The sequence below is a fragment of the Argiope bruennichi genome, chromosome 1, assembly GCF_947563725.1.
Source record: "Argiope bruennichi chromosome 1, qqArgBrue1.1, whole genome shotgun sequence".
NCBI classification, from domain to species: Eukaryota; Metazoa; Arthropoda; class Arachnida; order Araneae; family Araneidae; genus Argiope; species Argiope bruennichi.
In genome coordinates this window covers 33,659,601-33,683,916 of record NC_079151.1, presented here as the reverse complement: position 1 = coordinate 33,683,916, position 24,316 = coordinate 33,659,601, and the positions used below count along the sequence as shown (strand labels likewise).

Sequence of the window (24,316 nt, the reverse complement as noted above, 5' to 3'; positions counted from 1 at the left end):
AAATACACACTTGTGATGGACGAACTCCAAATATGAAATTTCAGTAAACACAAGTTAAAGAAAGAAAACAAAATCTTCATTTCAGTTCACTTGAAATTCGATCTACTTCAAAACTCACATAAACTATTAACATAAATTCCGAATCAACAACAAATAACCTTTACAAACACCATGCTGTCAAATTACTTCGAACGAACCAGCAAAAATATTCTGAAATACAAACACAATTTAAGGCAAACACAAACATTCGAACAGCTGAAAATCTTACCGTGCTGCTTTCTCCGAAATCCATAAATTCGCGAACTGACATCTATACGAATTGATCGTCAAAAGAATTCATTGTCAACACTCCCCAGAAATGCGCATATTTTCTCTTTTCGAATATTCATTTCCTCTTGGAATTTACTTCCTTTATCGAAATGGTAATTAGTGTTCGGAATCAATAGGAAAAGAATATAATCGGAATATTCTGTAATCGAAATCCGAATTATGCATTTCGTTAAAGGTTTTTAATATCATCTGAAAACTCTTAGTATTTATTTATTAATTTTCGTAAAATACTGCATTCTTTTTGCAAAGCAGAAAATGCGTTTCATGTTTATTAAAGTTCTAAACATTTACTTGTTATATTGCCATTAATTAGCATTTGACAATATTGAATAAAATACAAGCTAACTTTTAAGATCTGCTTCAAGAAGCATAGAAAGTTTGATTTGATATATTTGCTTAAACGTAAATGTGTTATTTAAAAATGTATTTAAATGGATAATCTTTTCCAAAAGGCTAGATATTAGATTTATAAGCATTTAACAATAGTTTTAGAATTTATAGAAATTCGTATTTTATATTTGTACAAATGATTTGTGTTCAAACGATTTTTTTCGGAAGAACAAAACGAATGAGAATTGAAAGTAAATAATAATTGAATATAAAACTATTTAAAAAACACTTCAGTAATTTTATTCAATCTATTATTGTATCATTCGTCATTTAATTAATTTTCTTAACGTAATAATAACTTTTCGTAACGTAAACAAAAATTGTTTGTTCTTTTTAAAAAGTATAACAGAATTTTAACTCAAATAAAGTATTGCTTTCCAAAATAGAAAACCGCTGGAGCATTTTTTGAACGATTTGCTACTTAAATAGAAGCCATCACTTCTTTTTTGTTTTTTTCAAAACTATTATTTAAAATATTGTGGCAATTTATTTATCTACTTCTTTTTAAAATTAGCCTTAAAGGAAACGAAAGTAATTACGTCTGTGTAGAAGTGAAGTTTATGGCATAAATTTGACATCTGTAATAAGTTTTTACTATTGATCGATTAAAAAAAAAATAGCTGAAAAAAGTGTTCGTTTGATTCCTTGTATTGAAATGGCTTTTTTAAAATGATTTTTTTTAAATGTATTTCTATGTGAGCATTCGTTTTTTTTTTATTAGTAACACTGCATGCGATTGATCGAAGAATAACTACAAATATATATTCAACTAACATAAAAAAAACAGTTGCAATCAAATTAACTTTAGTTTACCAGATCAATTTTTAAGTTAGAAAAATATAAATGAATAGAGGTAAATAATATTTCTATCGATTAGATAAACCGTAGAAACTTGGAAACTATTATTTCTTTGTATGTTAACAAAAAATAATATTTTCCCAATAACGTTCTTGGAAAATATAATTGGTGTGTTTTTGAAAAAGTAATCAAGACTTTTGTTTCAAAACCCTTAAAATTTCCATCTATTATTACTCAATCTACATACATTACTATCTACATCTATTATTACATACGATACCATTCCAAAAAATATGCATAAGTAATTTTTTCAGTTAGAAGAATTTAAATAAATACTTTAGCAATTTTTTTTTCTCGCAAAGCTCCTATAAAATTCAATCTAGGAAATTCTGTAAATGTAAGTAAGTATTCTAGACGTAAGCTTCTTAGAGAAACATGCTATTTTTAATCATATTTATATTATTCTTAGTCCAGAACAATTTTTCCCTATTCCTATTAAGAAAATCGAAATTTTATTTTTATGAGAACAGGAGAGGAATTCTCAACGTGTCCAATCTTGGTAAAATTCTGGTCGCATTCCTTCTTGTATCTCGGACACGGCAATAAATGATCCTGACCGCGGAATGCTGGCCAACTTAGACCCACTTGTCATACCCTTAAAGACAATAAATTACATTTGTTGTTTACTATTCTTCCCGCGTAAAATTTGCTAAGTTCTTTACGGCAGGGATTTTAGTTTAAATATATCACTCTGGCCCCCTTATTTTTATCATTATTATTATTGACGACATAGAGTCACTGCAGATGCGAAGACTGACCCATTTTGGGGAAAAAAATCAATACTTTGGCGAAAACTTTCTTGCTAAGCAAAATGCGAGGGTGTTTTATTTACTTATTTTTTTTTTTTTTTCTTCCTTACTTTTCCTCTACCCTCCCGTAAATATGCCCTGACCTTTTCTGTTGTCTTCTTCCTTGGCTGCTGTCAAACTAATGGTTGCAGAAAATGCTGCCAGACATTTTGCCGGATATGTGTGCGTTGCCATTACTGGAACCATTATTTCCAACTTAAGTGAAAACAATTGTTATTTGAAAACACAGCTCTGCCTCTTATATATGTTCTTTTTTTCTTACGGAACTTAGGATCTTTATTACTACTAGAGTTGAAGAGTTTGAATCACAATAATTTGAAAAGCCTCACTTTATAACTTTTATTTCCTCACTAAAAAAACACATACGGTTCAAACGTTTTTAGTTGAGTTTTCTTTTTTAAGTCTCCATTGTTGTTACTTATCGTTTAAACTTTTGAAGTTATAATAGAAAACACGTCAGGAAACAAATATAAATAGAGCAGAAACGCTGTTAATGTTGCTGTGTTTGTGAAGAAAGTTCTTTGCCAACCTTTTTTAAAACTTGCTTTCTTTTTCCTTTTACTTTCTTTCTTTTCTTTCTTTTTTTTTTTTTAAGAAACTCTCACAAACGTTTAAACATATTTTTCATTAAAATGTGTCTTACTCCTGAAATCAATCGATTTATGTCAGCATAACTTTAAACAATTTGATTATTTTTCATAATATTTTGTTTTCAGCCAGACGATAATTTCTTCCAGATTTCATCGAAATTTTTTTTTGAAAAGCATTTTTTTTTTAATTTTTTATTTCTCCAGTCAAAAGGTATCGATGAATCGGAATTTTAAACTTGATTTAGAATTTTTCACCATTATAATATCTGTGACTAAAATAATATTAATAAGCAAATAAGTCGTTATTATAATATGTCTAAAAAGATGAAATTGTTAAAAATAAAATTAGAAAATCTTAAAAATAGATATTTTATGATTGAAGCAAACGAGTAAGAAAAAATTTTTTTGGTGATATTTTCCATTCTATGATAAAATATATTGCTATAATTAATTGCTGATTTTTAAATGAAGTGTTTGTATTAATTTCTTAAAATCAAACCTGCATTCAGATTTTTATTTTGCATGCCAATTAATGTTCATTACATAACTTTCTTAACAGGTGACATAATTATTCATTTTTCAATAATATAATACAAAACGCAAATTTTATAACAAACGTAATACGATGCATTGAAAATTAATTTAATTTAGCAAATATTAAAAATCAATTTCGGTTCAAGTTTTCTTATTTATTTAGATAACCGCCTACTTGTGTAAATGTAAATTCTTGACATTGTCATTTTTTTATTGACTCTTTTAATGAAACTTCACTTGTTTTATTTTCAAGATTCATTTAATTATCTTCGTTACTGTGAATGATTTTTTTATATTTTCCTTTGCTTTTAAGATACCAATTAACTAATTAGCTTACCTCCTCCTTTTTTTCAAAAAAAATCTAATTATTTTTGAAACTAATTAACTTCGAAAACATCTTCTTGAGTCGAATCTTATATTTGACCATTATAAAAATCCTCTTAAATATAATTCATTTTATAATTGTACTTTTCTAAAAGTGTCCATATGTATAGTTTGGTTAAAAAAATTATTTTGCCATAATTAATATTGTTTGCGCAGGATCAAGTGGATATGCTTCAAGGAAAAATCGTCTTAATGATCAACGTCTTTTTTTTTTTACAGATTATTTGCCAGAATAATTCAGATGATATGGTTCCAGAGCAGTTTTACATTTTTGGGAAAAATCTTTTTTAAATTGTTTCTAAATTTATTGATAAGTCTTTTTTTTTAAATAACAAACACTTAATTAATTTTGATGTGATGTCTAAGCTTTCAGTAATATATTAGCCATCAAAGTGAGATAAAAAAACAAACCTTGTTAATTAGATATATTGGTAGGTGCCAAGTTTATATTTCAAAAAGATATTCGTTTTGTTTTTAACATTTTAAATATGCAGTTAAATAAATTGCTTCTTTATGTACATGCTATATTCTCTCCTGTTTACGAAGTTCAGTAGATTTTATATAAGTGACGTTACAGACTTATGAGAAAACTATTACTTGCATACATCATCAAATATTTTTAACCATTAAAGGCCTGATTTTTTTAAAAAAATCATTAATTAAAAAAAGTTTTTTTTTAATTTTCATTCTTTAAATAAATCATTAAATAATACTTTAAAAATAATCTTATTTTGTTTCGTATGGTTTCATTTAAAAAACAGTTCATTGCAAATTAAAAATATCCAAGAATCTTTAAAAATTCTATAATAAACACAGAGGAATTTTAAGAACTGTGATTAGGAATTCCACTAATTACTTAAACATTTTTTAAATCGTTATATATATATATATATATATATATATATTGCAAAAATTTATAAAAATTCTTCTGCAATACAAAAAAGTATTTATTTCTTGATAATGATAAATATGATTATTATTAACTACAAGAGAAATTATAAAAATAAATCGTTTGTCATTAAAAAGAAAAAGCAAGAAGTAGCTGTTGAAGGTATATTTCTATTTTTTAATAACTTATAATTAATTTTTGACTTTTAAATGAAGGCTTCGCTTTACTCTTCTTAAAATTAAATTTTTGTTTGGGTGTTATTATATCTTATTTATTTAAAAACAGAATTAACAAATCACGCACTTTATTTCTAGGTATTGCAAATATTTTTTTTTTTTTCATTCTTTTACCTAAAACTGAATTAATGAGTTAAGAAAAAATGCTTTTTGTTGACTAAATATAAACACCTCCATCAAATTCTTTCTAAGTGAAATATTCCGTATAGTGAAATCAAACTCTTAAATACATTTTTAGTGTTATATTTCATTTCATAGTTTTTGAGACTCACTAAACGTTTTTAATAAATTTGTCACGAAATAAATAAATCTCTGTTCTTTCGAATAAGCAAGGCAGCTTTTAACTGTAGATGAAGCAAATTTTCTAGTGATTTTGAAACTCCAGAACAGCAAAGGAAATGCAAATATATGCTCGATTAAATCATACGGAACTCCACGAAATGGTGCTGAACAAATGCACATTCGTCTGGGTTTTGAAGTAGATGACATTTGAATTGGGGAGTTTTAACTTCTGGCCCTATTTTTGAAGAAATATTTCATACCATTCAGCTTTACATGATTTGTGAATTAATGTATTTTGTAGACCAACCATGATACCTTTGTTCTTATAACTATATAAGGAAATTGTTGAATTTATTAGATATACAAGATTTAAAATTTATTACATATATTCAACTTTTTTTCACAAGATAATATTTATTGGCTGTATACTATATATAAATTGTGCAATACGACATGCATGGTGGAAAATTCATTTTTAAAATCATGTATGGTTGACCTTTTGAAATAAAACTACCAAATTTCGCATATTTTTCTTCTTGGGGTGGTAATATAAATTTTCTCCCCGAAGTCGTAATTGTAATTTTAATTTAAAAAATTCAATTATTTTCAGTGACACCAGTTTAATTCATTATTTTTCTCCTAATTTCGATTTATTTTAAATTCTAAGTGCTATTCTTTTTACTTTCTTGTATAAAACTTTAGAAAGATGCTTAACTTGCTATAATATTAGACTTCTAGATTTTATGAATTTCTATATCTCTTTCAGTTCGAAAAAACGTTTTCTTAATTGTGTATGGGCAAACACAATTAAGAAAAGCGCTTTAATTCAAAAACTCAGCAAAATAGAAAGATGAAATTTGGTAAATAATCTTAATGTTCAAACAATAGATTCCGGTTGAATTTCAAGTGATGTCTACTGAAAATGTTAGAACATAGTTCCTTTTCCATACATATAAACGCGATAATCTCAATAACGGACACACTAGCTGAATGAAATTTGTCGAATGTTATTATTACTGGAATTTTAAATATTAATCAAATTTCGGACATAATCTATGATCCATTTCATTATGTTTATGAGGTATGCTAAAGCAGTTTCTCAAAAACGCAGCATGCTAGATGCATGAATTTCAGTATGTGATTTTAGTATCCAAATTATAGGCTAATGTCAAATTTTTCACCCAGTTATGCTCCAAAATATGTATTTGTTTATCTTCGCAATACGACGACGTTAAACACAAAATATAAAGATATGTACGATAATGTCGAGGAGAAAATTCTCCTTTTTATTTTATGATATATTGAATTGGCAAAAATGTCTCATTCCCAATTTACACAATGATATAAATAAAAAAAAAATCAAACTGATTTATATGCATACATACATATACATACATGCACACACATACATACATACATACATGCATACACACATACATACATACATACACAGACGCATATATATATACACACACACGCATATATATATACACACACACACACACACACACACACGCATGTATACATACACACACACACGCATACATACACGCATACACACACACGCATTAACGCATACACACACACGCATTAACGCATACACACACACACACTAACGCATACACACACACACACACACACACACACACACACATATATATATATATATATATACAGTAATTTTTTATCAGCTTTACTGTATTATATTATAGAAACAATGCTATTTCATTTTAAAACTTCCCAGAGGAAATCTAAGATTAGAAAATAGGTTTCTGTTTAAAAAAAAACAAACATGCAAGCGAATTTTACAATTTTAATATGTTTGCGTTACATTTTGAAACTTAGCAACAAAACAAACGCTCGAATTAAAACAAAGGATTTTTCTTTAAAAAAAAAGGATTATAAATGTATTGACTTAAGAGTTTATAGAAAACCAATATTCTTTGCTGCTAAGCGACGTAGTTATAAATTTATTTTATCGTTTCGCAAATTTTCCAAAGATCTTAATACACAGCACGAAAAACAACATTTTTTTATTTGTTTGTTTGTTTAAGTTCGTTATTTTACATCCTAGTAGGCATTTATAAAGATAATTTATTCCGGAAAACGATTTAAGCTCGCGTTTGGATTTCACTAAGGAATACTCTACGTGAAATTTCGCATAAACCTATTATTCATGGATTGTTTAAGGTATAGATTTGAAATCCTCGTTCAAATAAACATTTTTCAAAAACACGATAAAAACTCAATAGTTGCTCATCTTTAAAAAAAGAAGAAAAAAAAAAAGACTTATCGAATTATTAAAAGGAGAGATTTATGTTATCATAAGGGTATAGTTTTTAAAATAACTTTATAAATTTAGTATTTATACATAAATTATCTCAATAAAAATACGCGAGGACAAACTTGTAGGCGCATGCGTCAATTCTCAGATGCTGTAATGTGTTTTATTTATTTATCAATGTGCTGTATTAATTATCCCACCCTTATCCTTGTGTTTGTGGTATGTTTCATTAATCAGTATTCTAATAAAGGACTTTTTTCATAATTTTTAGAATTTATGAGTCAGTATGTAATTATGGTATATTTTTTGCTACTACCAATCGTATTAATGCTCCATTCTTTTAACTGTTGTAAATGGATAGCATTTTTGAGCATTTTCTATTTATCAAAAACCAGCTGAAGTAGTCCCCCGAAAGTTTCTGGCAAACTCGAATGAAAGTGTTAATCACCCCACCCCCCTCCGCCCTCCTTTAAAATTGCGATCTTGGACCAAACTGTGAATACCAGGATTGCACTGAGTTTTATTGTCACACATGAGAATTATGTGGATAGTATAGTAAAGAAAACCGGTGATTATGTATTAACAGCATACCACAGTAGTTACAATCGATCTATGACGTAAATCCAGAGTGCAATCTTTTTCGTTAATTGCTGATACACGGTTAATATACAAGCAATAGAAAAATAAAAAGGCATTAGAAGCAGTTTCTCCATTTGAAACTAAAATTTCGCACATAATTATAAATATAATCACAAGATTACATACCAAATTTCACTTATTTACGCCATTGCGTTTGTAAGTGACATACATGAGAAAATATACCCAGCAGATCAATCTCTGGTCAAATTGGGTTCAAAATCTGATATGAATCTTCACTTTATATCTTAAATATGTGTATCAATTTTTATCTGTAAAGCTCTTTATATTTTGTATATATCGTTTTCACTTGATAAACATATGGAAAAATTGGTTTAAATACTATATGACAAATTTTATCCATTTAGCTCTAAGCGGTTTTGAACTATCGGATTCACAGAAAAACAGACACACATAATTTTCATTCATTCATTTCATTTCATTTGAAACCGGTAATTTGTCGTGTTCAAATTCATATGCTTATTTTTTTTCTTAATTTTTATTCATATGCTTGAGCGATTGATTATATTGGCGAGAATAGAAAAATATTGGCGAATAAAATAATTACCGAAATGATTTTAAATTTCAATATATAAATTAATTAAAAACTAAATTTTAACTATCAGACTTTTAATTTTTAATATGCTTGTCGTGATTTTTTTTCATGCTGAATATTTTAACCCTTAGAAACTTGATTTTTTTTCCAAATAAAATTTTATAAAACATATGAGTATGTTCACTGCAGTAGCCAGATAAAGGGAAAAATAATAATAAAAAATTGCAATACATATTTTAGTATATTTATTTCGTAAAAAAGCAGATATCAATTTGTATACTTAAGCAGTTTCTTCAAACAAAAGAGGCCTTTTCTAAAAATAATTATATCATAGTAAAAATAAGATAATCACCTGCTTCAAAGGTATTTTTATTTTTCTGAAAATAAAATTCGTCAAAGATATATTCCGCTAAACATTTTCTAAAAATATGTAACTCGGCAGGGGAATACGGCAGTGGAAAAAATGTCATAATATTTGAACAATTTTGATAGCTGTAATTTTTTTTAAAATTTTATTCAAAAGAACATAATGCAATGGTAACATACATACAGTCAAATATTCAAAACAAACCAATTATAAGTGTACAATTCGATTTAAAAGTCCGGTATCAAATTTGAAACTTACGGCATCTAAAGGTTTACATTCTCTGTATTCGTAAACAAGTAAATCAATTTTCAAAAATTAAAATCGATAATCTTCCTATGAAGAATTAGAAAACCGGTGTTGTCCTTAAATGAACCACTTTTGCTCATATACTGCTCGTTTCAGTATTCTGAGACTACCGCTTTTCGACGATTCTATCTAATTAAGGGGATAGACTCGTAAAAATGAGCGCTTTTCTGGAATTCTTCGTCATTTTGATTTTGAGTTTTGCTCTATTAGATATTTTTTTGATCATTTTTTTTCACGTGTATTTGAGAATCGTGTCGTTTCTGACCGTATTATTTTAATTCAATCCGTAAGTAATCCAAGTTTATTTGTTTGTTAAATGTAAACATCTCCTCCTTTCATATTTCCTCTCACTCCTATTTTGACGAATTAAAGACATCCTAACGAATGCACAAAAACGAGGAGGGTTTTAGAATCCGTTGTCAAAAATTACACTGACTGATCTTCATTTGAATCTGTTTTTATGGTAATAAAAGTAACTCTATATTTGTTTTTTTAACTAATTCAACTCACAGTTTGTTCGTCACAATACATTTGATCCGATTTCAGCATCATTTAACCCATACGTAACCAACATGCATCTTCTTACACAGTTTAGTTCCATTCACAGGCTTCGCTCTTTAGAACAAAACAAAACGTCTCTTCAAACTTACCGCCACCTCTCACTCCCTCTCCAAACAATAAACAAACATTTCCAACAAACTCTTTTGACAGTCATTCAACAAAAGACCGCCGAACTGTTTTCTATCCAATAAAAACCTCTCTTCACCGGCGCATTAAGCTCGGAGCCAGGTTCAGATGCAAACAACAACCGACTTTCGATGTTTTTCGCTCGCTGTCAAGTGGCATTCGTCGGACGAGGAGGTAATTAGTATCAAAAAGGTATTAATGGTCGTTTTCCCTTCTGGAAAAGGCGGAAAGAAAAGTGGAAGTTCCGAACAACCGGCGCGCGAACTGAAGATATTGATTACAACTTAATGAGAATGGCATGATCAACGACGCATTGTGCCACTTAAAGGATACAAAAGCTATCGATCAACCACTTAAAGAGGACGAAGCAAATAAGCGAGTGATGAAGTTTTCTTTAATGGATGGAGAATTGAATTAATTTAAAGAAGACCACTTTTATGATGGCTATCTCACACAATGATAATGATTATATTGGGAGATGTTTTTCTTAGTAAAAGTTTAAAAATTGAACATCGCTTGTGCGAATATTCTGTGGTTTGGTGGTAGATAAGCAATTAGCTGTTGGAAAGCTTTAATCAATGCTTTAGAAGCGGTATTGAATTTGATCGTTTAATTTTTCAGTTAAAATTACAATATTTAAGTTGTTGTTTCTTATGGCGCCATGGACATTAAGTTTGTTTTAAGCCGGTGAGGGAGCGTCTCTTGTTTTTATAGTATTGCCAACTAGGATCAAGAGTACGACTTTGCTACTCACGCATCACTCATTCGCTTGCACAACCCCTTTTCACAGGAGTGCACAATCACACATCTCACAGATAGAACAACCATGCCCGAACCGGGACTCGAGCCCAGGCTACCCAGGTCACGTGGAAGACACTACCCCTATGCCAGGACGCCGGCAAAATATTTAAGTGAAATGTTTTTACTTTCACGTATACGTAGTATATAAAAAGTACAGTAATCGAAAAAAAAAAATCGAGATTTTGACATATCTCCACTTTTTAGACTTCTCTCAATTCGAAAAACGCATTTATGGAAAATGTCCGTCTGTCTGTCTGTGACAAAGATAAAAATGCTTTGAATTAGACGGATCAAATTTGGTATATTGTATTTACACCAAATTTTCATATTTCTGTCAAATTTTGAGTAAAATCTGTTCGGAGGAATTTTGTCTGCCTGGCTCTCCGAATACAATTTAAGACGGTAACTACAAAACGAGGAGGGCTAGATAGATAAGATGCGGTACACAGATTTAATATCTATAGCATAGACATCCAACAAATTTTGAGTCAAATCCATCAAAAGGTTGATTGTCTGTCGGTCCGTACTTTCAAAAACATATAAACGCGATAACTCAGAAACGCAGTAACTTAAATATATCAAATTTGTTATGGAATTTTGTGACTGCAAGGGCATTTTTGTGTCGAATTTTTGTTTAAATCCGTTGGGGAAAATGTTTCTAAAGTGCAAATTCGATTTTCGGTTACTGTTAACGGCATGTCAGGGATTAATCGCCAAAAACTCGCCAAGGATGACATGATACAGTAAAAACGTTAAATTCTGGTCAAAATATTTAATAACTATTTTACGCCAGTGCCATGGAAGGTGTGCTCTAAAATATCAGCTTTATTAGAGAGTATGCAATAAAGTTCAGGAGAAATCACTCCCGCTTTTTTCTTCTGGAGTAAAATATATTTTGCACTCTTATCAGGAATTATGCAAATCAATTATATATCTTCTAGCTGGTAGGATATTTATATATTTAGTTTATGAATCCGGCGTTATTTCATAACATTATTTCTTCACAGGTTTTTTTTCTTTTATTTTTCCAATAATTTTCGTGAAAGCCAAATGCAAATCTCCTTCAAATCTTTACTGAATTTAACCTTTGTAAATTCTAGTTTGTTAATTATCCGTGCAATATAAAGCAAGGATTAAAAAGCATGCAATTATTTATATTCAAACAATAGATACATATCCATTATATGCCATTTTCCATTAAAATATTTGTATAATGGAAAATACAATATCTATTACACAAATAATACAATGGGACATTTGAATTATACTTTAATAGAAATTTGAATTATTTTGCAATAGCCATTGCGATTATACATATAAGATAATTAAGAAAAATATCATATGCGTTTGAAAATTTTCTAAACATATAGCATGTGTAAGGAAAAAAATTCAGTAGTATCAGAATGAATTATAAAGTATTGGGAATGATTTTTCTTAACTCTAAAATCCGTTTTGTTAATGAAAGAGTTGTTCATCTGAAAACACACAAATTAATTTTATAAATAGAAGAGACTACAGGAAGGAATGTTTGCATGCAATTGTACAGATAAAAATTTTTAGTCTAAATTCACATAAATTATGTGAGTAATTCGTGATCATATAAATAATCCAGAAAAAAAAATCATTTTTGGCTCATCAAAGCATATGCTCAGAGGTAAAATGAAACATAAGCAAATACAGGACTAATCATAAGCAAATACAGTACTAATTATAACCAAATACAGTACTAATTATAAGCAAATACAGTACTAATCATAAGCAAATACAGTACTAATCATAAGCAAATACAGTACTAATCATAAGCAAATACAGTACTAATCATAAGCAAATACAGTACTAATCATTCAGCATGTTAGCTCCATTTCCCAGTATTTAATTAACAAACAATTTCCATTTAATACAATTTTCATTCATTTGATGCCGAAATTTAAAAAAGTAAATAATTTTACTACATATCAAATAACAGCAATAATTTCTATAAGTAACTGAGCGTTCTGTAAATTTTGAATAGTTTCTAAAGATAAATACTAAACGAATACTTGAATAGTTAAATTTAATCCTTTAATTAGCCAATTTTTTACTATTACAAGTAAAATTTTAGCATTGAATTAATTATTTTGGTATCATTTGTATTAATTTATACATCATTTTTCAGAAATTCACTATTACATTATGCAGCATTAAAAAATGTTTGTTATAAAGATATGACATAGTGAAAGATAGTTACCTATTTTAATTCTATATAATCAACATACGATATTATTTTAGCTTATTATGCCATGTTACAAAGAATACTCACAAAATGAAGAGAAAATCTTTTGGCAAAGAAACTTCCTTCGAAGTTTAAAATTTCCGCTGTTAATGTAGCGCCGCATTGACCTTATGATAATTTATCAGAGTCAGAACTGGAGGGTTTCTGGCTCGAGACTGTATTGCATCGAAGAACCATCGAGTAAGCGGGTCTGGGGCACGTTAAATCCGTGTCACTTCCGCTGAATTGGTATGGAAGCTTGGAGAGGGAGGTGCCAGCTCAGATGTCTTCCTCGTCATCTGACCGCGTTTCAAAATTGTGAGGTCCGTCCCAAAATAGCCCTAGTGTTGTTTCAAAACGGAACGTTAATATAACTAAACCAAACTAAAATCCAATGTTGATGCTTTGGTAAAAAAGAAAGGAAACTCAATTTCTTTTCGTTGTCTGACTGAATTCAGATATTTCTGTTATTTTGAAATAATACTTACTCCTTTTATTAATTTAATTTGAAATATTTGCATAACATATATTCAGATTTTTAGAAAGGGAAGAACATGCTTCTGGAAATTTAGTCTGGAAATAAATCATCTTTGCTTTTCAAATAATTCAAAGAAGGTTCGAATAACGGCTGCATCGCGACAAAATTATTTTCTTTTTTTATCCACGGGCAATTGGAATCTATCGTAAATTCGAAATCAATAAACTTGGGAAAAACAAGAAAAAGTTTCGAAATCCTTAAAGCTGCGATGTCTTTGCTGTATTTAAAGCCAAGTTTATTTTTAGAAATTGCAGGGCACGGATTCTTTTTTTTTTTTTCAGTATACGTTAACGGTTGAAAAGAAGTTTTATTTTCCGATTTACTCCAAATATATGTTTACACTTTTAGCCTTTTCAAAGTTTTTTTTGCATCATTATCAAAGTGTTTTCTTGAATTTTAATCCTTAAGGAATAACAAACACGTCATTGTTCTGAAACCTGATGACAATCTTTCGTTCGAAATAACAGTTTTCGTAATTAAAACATCTCCCCCCCCCGAAAAGTAAAGAGAATATTTTTTGTTCAAATATTAGGGTTTTAATCATATAACTTGATCTTCTGCAGTTGTTCATTAAAGATGCTTTAAATAAAACGGAGCTTGTTAAATATGTTTACATCATTAAATATTATAAACACGTACTGAAGTATATTTTTCCCGCCGTCTATTAATTTTGCAATCACGAAATTGAAATTTAAATCCTTGACTAATCACCAACATATCGAATATCTTTCCTACGTATTTTCGCTAAAAACAGATGTCACCATGGCAACTGATTATTTTCTCACTTTGTTTAACGAAATCTTCTTTTTCTATTTCGAAATACAATTATAATGAGCGGAGCGTCACTTTATACCCTCATATTTGATTACTAAGATTTAAAAATGCATTTTTACCAAGAAAATTTGGAGTTGTTTACTCGCAACGTTAGCTTGGGTGGAATTTAATTGAACAGAAATCGTATATATACAGCTCTTTTGTTTCAGCTGCTTTTCAATAAATTTTTATCCTGTCGTTTTCATCTTTATTTTCTTAGTTTGTATTTGATGCATTCATAAACATAATTAGACATTTTAATTTTTTGAAAATTTTAATATGTGAAATCTTAGATTCTGATGTAAAGTCTATTGTGAAAAATATCTATTGTAGTTAAATCTCCTTTTCTCGAATTAATTGGAAAAGAAAATATTTTTGAAATTTGAAATGCCCATTCTTTAAAATATGTTTAAAACCTTTTATATTTCTGATCAATAAATGGAGTTGTTTTTTATATTTCTTTTCTTAAATATTAATAATTATTCGATATCTAATTTCTAATTTATTAGAAATAAATACATATTTCCTATCAGAAAAAATGTTCTAAAAGACACAGGTATTTATTTTATGTTGTTTGTATCAATAAATTCAATGCAGGAAAAATTGAGAAATCCAACTTTTTATACAGTTATCTTTTTGGTCTGGTTAGCATATAACAGTTACGAAGATTTTCAGGGGAGAAAAAACCAAGAGAGGGAGAGAGAAAGAGTTCTGCAAACAAAATTGGCCGAGATACAGTCCTTTTGGTCCAATTAGTCATATGACAGTAAAGTATTTTTAATATAAAGATTTAAAACAAATAATAAGTTCAGCTGCTCTGCGAAAAAAATTGCCCGATATACAGTTCTCTTGACGTGGTTAGTCATATAACAGTGAAATATTCTTAATACGAAGATTTTGAACAAAAGATTTCAACTGTTCTACGAACAAAATTGATCGAAACACAGTCCTTTGGATCCGGTTAGTCATATAACAATTAAAGATTCTTAATACGAAGATTTTGAACAAAAAATTTCAACTATTCTACGAACAAAACTGACCGAGATAAAGTCATTTTGGTTCGATTAGTCATATAACAATTAAAGATTATTAATACGAAGATTTTGAACACAAAAAAGGTTCAACTGTTCGGCGAATAAAATTGGCTGAGATATGACATATCAAATTTTATTATTTTAGACCAATTAATGCTCACCTCAAGGATGACTGTACGTCGAATGGTGGATCTTCCTATGGGTGGACATTGAAATTTCTAAAATAGTTATCATCAAAGCTTCTTAACTAAGTGAATTTTAATCATAATAGTTGAATTTTTTAAGTGTTAATCTGTGAAGAATATATTGTTAAATTTGAATAACAGAACCAAAGGCCTGTATAAAAATTTCACTTCATAATTTATTCAGAAGAGCATTTTTCAACTCAAACAACATTAAATACAATTCTTTACGTCATTAACAATATTGTTAGAATTGGAATTTTTGAAATAACCGTTATATACATACCCATGGCTAATTATTAGAAACTAATTAAGGGATCACAATTAGAATAGACTACTTATACATGTGAGCCTCAGAATTAATATAAAGCTGAAATATTGAATAATTTGTTTTCAATAAGAACAATCATTCATTTTAGTTATGTAGCTTAAACATTTTAAATCATTTATCCTAAATATTTTAATTCAGTATTTTTACATTTGTAATGACTTAACTAATGGTTAAATAAAATACATTTCTAATTTATTTTGATATAACTTTTATGTTTGTATATTAAAATAGTCAAAAATATTTTAATGTGAAACATTTGAAGTATTGAAGATTACTTGAAAAGTTATTACATTTCGATTTTCAATTAATAGATATTCACAATATTGTATTTTTAAATTATTTTTAAGAGAATTTAAATAAAAATAAAAGTCTAAAATTGCTAAGAACTTTTATCAGTTCGATGATTTGCAAACCATTTGAACCGCAAACAGTCTAAAATAACTTTAATAAATTATCACATCACAGAAAGTATATTTTTTGTTAAATTCGAATATAGCAACTTTTGGAACATTTGGTAATAGGGACAGTGAGAAGCTTCGCAAAAACTTTAGGATAATACAATTACAATAAGACTGTAGGAAATTCTTCTGTAAGATTTTTCTTCTGTTTAATTATAAATCAATGGTTTATAAATCATAATTTAATTATATTTATTTCTTTCTCGTTCATTTTCCAAACCATATTTATATCGCCTGTGTCATAAAATTTTTTATTTCCACATCAACGTATTCAATTTTTTTAAGGAAAAAAATCTCTCTCTCGAAATAGGGTATTTAATTTTTCCATTTTGCACGATTTTTAAATAAATTTATATTTCAATTTTCGAGATTATTCCTTTTATTACATTACATCATGAAATACCGCTAATTTATTTCATGTTTAACATTGATCTTTATTAATGTCTTAAAACATTGAAAATGATTAATGTCATTTTGTCTTCGTTTTTTCAACAAAAAAACAACTTAACACAATAGACAGTAGATTAAGTTTGAAGTGCACATTAATGAAAGAAGTATGAAATATAATGGAAGTATTTTAATCCTTTGTATTTCTTTATTCTTATATTGTATTCTGATTTTTTTTTAAAAAATTACTTATTTTCAAACACCTGGTAATTCGTCATATTTTCACTTTGCACCTACGAAATTATTATTAATTTATTTTAATAAAAAGTAATTTATAAAGCTATGAATCTGACGTTTTAAGGGAATAACTTTCCAAACTTTTTGTTTGGCATAAATATATTTCGTTCAAAGTATTATGACAATCATATCATTAAATTAATTAATATTAAAATATATCGAAAAAGAGAAATAACTGGAGATATAGATATGAAATTAAAGATATTACATTATTTAACTTCATCTCATTAATCTAACTCTTTATACATGTTTATGTTATATTGTTAAAAGCTCAAAATCATTCATGCGAATTTATGTAGCATTCAGACAGAAAAGAGTAAGTCGAAATGTTAGCAAAAGTTAGATAGTCAGCATTAAGAAACTATCAATCCAAAAAATAATCAATATAAAAATTCACCTACAAAATATTTCCTGAACATATATAATAAAAATACATTGTATTCAGAGAGCGCTAATGCTGCTACAACTAAAACACAAATGAACTTGACCAAATTAAAATAATTATTAGAAATAAATAATAAGTTTAAAGCCAAAGAATCAAAAAGAAAGATATAATGAATCCGGCCTGAAGACTTTCTCAAGGGTCACCCTCAGGCAAGGATTCAACCAGGGATTTTTTCCTGTGAGGGGTCTGACTTTTGTCCAACAAACTGACCCCTCGTAACACGAACATCCCAGGAAATTAAGGGTTTTTAGATAATAGCACAAAATTAAAAATAATTATACAATAACAAGTAAAACCATTTCCAAATTTTTGAAATCCAAGCAAGATCACAGCAAAACCAAACAATAAAAGACCATAAAAATAGAACCAAATTCATTAAAATATGAAAGCAAAACACTTACCAACTGAAAGTGCAGTTTCAAAAGACAGTGTGAGGCAAAACAAAAAAAAAAAAAAAAAAAAAAAAAAAAAAACTCGTTAGTGCAATTGCACTTCGTTAAACTAAACTAAATTGAATTTTCCCGCGTTTAAAGCTATATACACCTACCACGTTTTGCCATAATGCACCGTCATCATAAGGAATAATTGAAGCACCTTCTATTGAGTTAAAATTCAAAGTGAATAAACTGGTGGATGTCAGTAATTAGCTAAACTTTCTCTTATCAAAACTTCTATATTGCAAAAGTTTTTGGGAAATTCATTAGTAGTTAAGTTTTTAATGAGATTGTTTGTTGCTTCAATATAAGAAATTTTATTATTACACATTTTTTTAATCTTACTGAATTGTGAGAATATCAAATTTTTAAAAATTTTAGAGTTTAAATTAGAATGGTAATTTTGAAGTTTAATTATTTTAAAGTTAAATTCATCCCTTTTATCATAAATACCTATTAAATTTTTTCCATTAGAAATTTCTATATTTAAATCTAGATAGGTAGCTTTAAGTTGATTTTCGTTTGTTTGAGTTTAAATTTTTTGGGTAACAATTAATAACAACATTAGGATTATCCAAGTTTAACAAAATTAAGTCATCAATATATCTCCAACCTTTTATTAAGTTGTGTTTAATTATTTTTTTCTCATAATAATGTAGGAAAATATTGACTAAAGCACTTGAAAAAGCTGTTCCCATTGGAATTCCCTTTACGTTTATAAAAATTCCGTTTCCCATTCCGTCTATAAAATTTAATTCCGTTAAAAAGGTAGTTTCCTTTAATTTACATAATTGTAGCCAATTACTTTTTGTAATAATATCTCTAAATATTCGTCATATATAATAGTACAGACATCTATTAATTTTTCATGAGGTAGATTAGTGTACAAATTTTCAAAATTTTAAGTATTAAGTTTATTAACATTGTTATCTTTTAGAAAATCAAAAACATCTTCGTTACTATAGATTACAAAGTTATCATCATCTTTAATTTTATATAGGATCATTTTCAAGTATTTAAAGAAATGTTTTCCCGTATAGTAATTGTAACTGCCGGTGCTACAAGTAACAAATCTAAATTTTATTGGTTTTTTTTATGAAATTTTACTGTTGGGATCAAGTAAGGATAGTTTAAAAAGCAAGTCTTAATTTTAGTTTTTTTGGCAAAAGCTAGCATCCTTTTACCCAAATACTTTTAATTTGTAAGTCGAATTCGAGTTATATTCATTAATTAAAAGTTCTTTCTAATAATATTTACAAATTAAACAGAAATTATTTGCCGATTTATCTATTACTGTAATAATTTTATTTTAATTTATTAAATTTTTTTCAATGATTTGTTAAAATAAATTTTTCATTCTTTAGTTCTGACATTATCTGCATTAAATTGTGTCTTAATTTCTTCTAAAATCTTTACTTTCCATTCTCTGAAACCCTCTGGAGGCCAATGGTATTTCCTAGATAATTTAGAAATAAAAATATCCAAATCTTGTCCGATAGAAATTAAGATTTTTTTAATGTTTTCTTTTTCTCTCAGTCTAAATTTTGTTCCTCTTTCAATTAGATCTCTTAAAGAGCTGGAATCTATAATTTTCAAATTCCCTGTTATGTCCTTTGTCAGCATCTACATAATCTTTATAAATTTCTTTGTTACAATTACAATCGGTTTTGCTTATCTTATTAAAAAATTTTCTATAGCAATTATAATTACAAATTCTTTTCCTTAAAGTTGCTGAATAACTAAATGCTATTCAAACCATTGCATTATCCTTTAAAGGAAAAAATTCTTTACTGTTGTGCATAATTTTAGGTAACTTTAGGTTTTCGAAGCAAATATCCAAAAATCTCACCACACAGTACTTTTTATTTAAATTACTTTTATTTTTAAATAGTAAATCGTTTTTTTCGATATTAAGTTTGAATTTGATTAGATCTAGAATTATAAATTTAGTGAAAGAATTTTCAAATTTTAAATCTCCAACTTTATTATTAATAAACCATTTAATTTCATTTTTCCTAAAGACAAAAATATATTTCTTAATTTTAAGACTGTTCTCATTATTATGTTCCAAGTTACAATAATTCTGAAATTCCTCAGATATAATATCATAATTGCCACCCCTACCTTTTCCTTTCTTTAATCTCTTACTATAGTTTTACTTATCTAGAAAGTCTTTAAAGATGTTAAATTTGTTATAAATGCAAATGTTATCTATATCCCCGCTGGCGTCCTTGCATAGGGGTTATGCATCTTCCCCGTGACCAGGGCGCCACATGTTCGAATCCAAGTTCGGGCATGGTTGTTCTTCATCTGTGTTCTGTCTGTGAGGTGTGTGAATGTGCCCCCCCCCCCCCTGTAATAAGTTGGTTGTGCAAGCGAATGTGTGAGTTTCACCTTCTTATGAGCTAGAAGTCAGACTTCTGCTCTCGGGTACTCAGGTGTCTTTACCCTCAGAAGTTACTGCACCCCCTTTCCGTAGTAACGCGGACACGACATCATCATCTAAATCCCCGTAACCTTCTCCATTTAACGTATTATTAAGTCCATAAGGAACAGTGTTTTTAAATTACAAATATAAATATTTTCCAAGTCTAATCTTCTGTTAAAATCATTAATATTATCTAATTATTAAATATTAATATTATCAAAATTATGATATTGGAAGTGTAGTATTTATAGTCAAAAGACTCATTTTTAATAAAGTTTTTAACAGCAGATCTGTGGCTATTTATTCTTTTATTTAGTTCAGTACTAGTTTGCCCTATATAATTCAAATTACATTCTTTACAATTCAGCAAATAAATAAGATTTTTGTTTTTACAAAACAACACCAGATTCGAAATTTCATTTTTAATTTGTTTTTTATTAGCTAGTGGAGAAGTTTTACATTTTTTGCTATCACAAACTCGATATTTTTTGTATTTTTAAAATTTTTTGTATAAAACAGTTGTGCAAGTAACTTTTTACCGTGAATGCCCCAAGCACAAAGCTATCCACAGTGCCCCTTGGTAAAGCGCGCGATGGGCCATGCGCTATGAGAAGTTCATTAATTGACCTTTGCAAAGTTTTATTTTATTGGTACCTGAAAGGAAAGAAATCTCTTTAGCCTCAACAATCCGGAATCCTCGAATCAAATCCAAAAGGGAAAATCAAAAATATTTTTAAAGGATGCATATACTGGAAAAGCGCAAATGAAGCTTAATTCCAACTAGATGCAGGAATAAGAAACTATCAATAGAAAAACAATCAATATGAAAATTCGCCTATAAAATATTTCCTGAATCTATATAGTCAGCATTAGATATTCAAATCTAATGAAAAAAGAAATAACTTCAAATCGAGAATCACATAAATCACCAGCCTAGATATTTTAGAATTATTGTCTTTTATACAGATATTTATATTTTCTAAGATGAAAAAAGTTCTTGCGTTTTGAAATGCTATATAGAGTCAGTACAAGTACACATCATGGACCATTTCTATTTTTAAATAATTGATTCTATGCCATTTTTGTACTTAAAAGTGATAAATTTTGATTAAACGTTTTTGATGCTAATTTTGTTACCTAATGTACTGAACAAAGGTGATTTTTAATTAATCAAATTAATTAAATATCACCTTTGAAGTAGTTTATTATGCTTATAAAATGTATGCAGCTGTTTTTTGTGAGCGAATATTGCAGTTACAGGTTGGCAGTTAAATATTTAATATGAGCTTATAATTCAATCTTTTTTTAAATAAAGAATAAAAGTAATACATTTTTGAAAGTCTTGATTTAAAAACCATAAGAGTGTTAAATAAAGATGTTCATAGCTTTGGATGATAGCACGAGTATGATACATTATTATTATTATTTATTTTTTGCAGTTTTCCCATTGAATGTTGCCAGTGAGCAATGAAGACAGGATGCTCATGGAAGAGAGGTGCTGCATTCGAGGGTGGAGTCTTTGTCTTTCTCGTTTTCTGCTGTGCGACCGTCAACTGCTTCTGTCCCTTCAGATGTCTGTGTAACGAAGACACCTTGACTGTGTGGTGCGACGGAGCGACTTTAGATGTAGTCCCCATCACCCTCAATCCTAACCTTCAGGAATTGCACCTAAATGGCAACAGAATCAAGAGCATCAATCTCTCCTTCAGCGTCTACGAGAACCTCCGGTTCTTGGACATGTCCCAGAATCTTCTACAAACCCTGGGACATAATAACTTTATTTGGCAAAAGGACCTGCGCGTCCTCCACCTGAACAGCAACAAGATTGCTTCTCTCAAAGCCAAAGCATTCGTTGGACTATCTGCGTTGAAGATTCTAAGACTGGATGGAAATGCCATTTCTGATATCGACGACGAGACATTCGAACCATTGTACAGTTTAGAGACATTAGATCTATCCAGGAATAGCATATCCACCTTATCGTCTTCTACCTTTTCAGGTCTCATCAACTTAAAAGAGCTAATACTTAGAGATAATAGATTAACAAGAATACCCACGGAGTCTTTCCAGAATGTCAAGTCCCTCCGTAGTTTAGATCTGGGCGTGAATTACATTTACGTTGTACCCAAGCAGTCTTTCCACTACCTGCGTCACCTCCAAGTACTTAGCTTAGATGGTTGTGGTATCCATATCATTGAGAACGGTGCCTTCCTGGGACTGGAAAATATCGTGTCTTTGTTTCTGCAGGACAATGAACTTCAGCACGTGCCTACAGATGTCTTGTTGGACATCCCCCATCTTCAAGAACTTCATGTAGGTAAAAACAAGATTCAGAGATTAGGTCCGAACGATTTCAAGGGGCTTCGATCCTTGAAGACCATCTCTGTCAATGGCGAAGATTCTCTGGAGGTGATCGAAAACGGTACGTTTTCTGACAACCATCAGCTGGAACGACTCATTATCAGCCACAACAAAGTTCTCAGCTACGTGGAAGGCGGAACGTTTCGTGGGTTGGACAACCTGCGAATTCTTATCCTCCGAGGCAACCACTTCACTACATTCACTGAAGATATGGTACCCTGGGGGAAACTAGATGTTTTCGACTTGCGAGAAAACCCTCTCGTGTGCAACTGCACTATCCTCTGGCTGTGGAATTTACTGAAGCAGGAGAATTTCACCTCCTATGGGGAAGACGTCACTAGAGTCAGGTGTAAAGATCCACCCCTCGTTAGCGACCAGCTGCTGATTGACATCGGTCCGGACGACCTGGATTGCGAAAATCGCGCCCTCAAACAGATCTTGGCGATCGCCATTGCGGCAGTGGGAGTCGTGTTGGCTGCCGTCATCATGCTCGCATTTTGGCACCGATACAAATACGCGGCCAAACAGAAAAGTAAACTGGGTCAGAGTAAGCGAACACTTTATCAATACGGACAGAACTCGGAGAATTTTTCCCCTATCCTGTCGCAGATCGTTCAGCAGCCCTTTAAAAATCCGGCCATTGCCGAATTATGATAATATTGCCGGGAAGAGATATAAATTCGCTTGTCATGTTTTCGGGATTTCGATCCATCTCTTTTTCTTTCTGGTAGATGGTTGTGTCCCGCTTTTTTTTTCTCCTTGGATGAAGAATACCGAGTGAAAATATATCTTATCAATTAAAACTAATGTTTCATTTATTGTGTTCAAACTTTATCTTCCCTTGTGATTCCATTTCCATTTATCTTCAATAAAATATTTGAAAAGGAAAGAGTTGTATTTTTTAAATCTCTGTTGGACAGACATTCAAAAAAACAATTTTTTTTTTCAATGTCGTAATATAATTTTAGTATTCTAAAGTCGTAATAGCTTTCGAGATTTTATATAATATCTGGATTACTCTTAATGATCTTATACAAAAATTTACCTTTTAAACAAGTGTGATGAATTTTAATGTTCGCAAGTTTTATTCCAGTATTCCATGAATACTTTTGATATTTGTAAGTTTAATTAAAACATTTATTCACTATACAGCAGTATCTCATTTAACACCATAATGCAGCATCATAAAAAGTTCCATATAAAAATTAAATGAAAAATTTAACTTTATTCATAGTTTTTGATTTTATTTGCGTAAAAAAGCAAAATATTCATAAAGCAAACATTGATTACATACGGACAATGAAACTTATAGTTTCAAAAATTAACATTTATCTAGGAATATACACCGTTACAATTTAGACAACTGGTTGAATTTAAATAAATTTATCTGGAAAGCATGCCACATATAATTTGTTTTC

General features: G+C 29.2%; 1 protein-coding gene across 3 annotated transcripts in view; it reads left to right on the top strand.

Annotated features, from left to right (window-relative positions):
• Window positions 1-23,787, top strand: part of LOC129964762 (insulin-like growth factor-binding protein complex acid labile subunit) — a 177,794-nt gene extending 154,007 nt beyond the window's left edge. For all 3 annotated transcript variants that reach the window (XM_056079128.1, XM_056079129.1, XM_056079130.1), the window contains one exon: window positions 21,977-23,787. In XM_056079128.1, coding sequence (XP_055935103.1) covers window positions 22,005-23,552 — 1,548 coding nt within the window. In that variant the 5' untranslated portion in view covers window positions 21,977-22,004 and the 3' untranslated portion in view covers window positions 23,553-23,787. The remainder of the gene's footprint in view (window positions 1-21,976) is intronic.
• The last annotated feature ends 529 nt before the right edge of the window (window positions 23,788-24,316 follow it).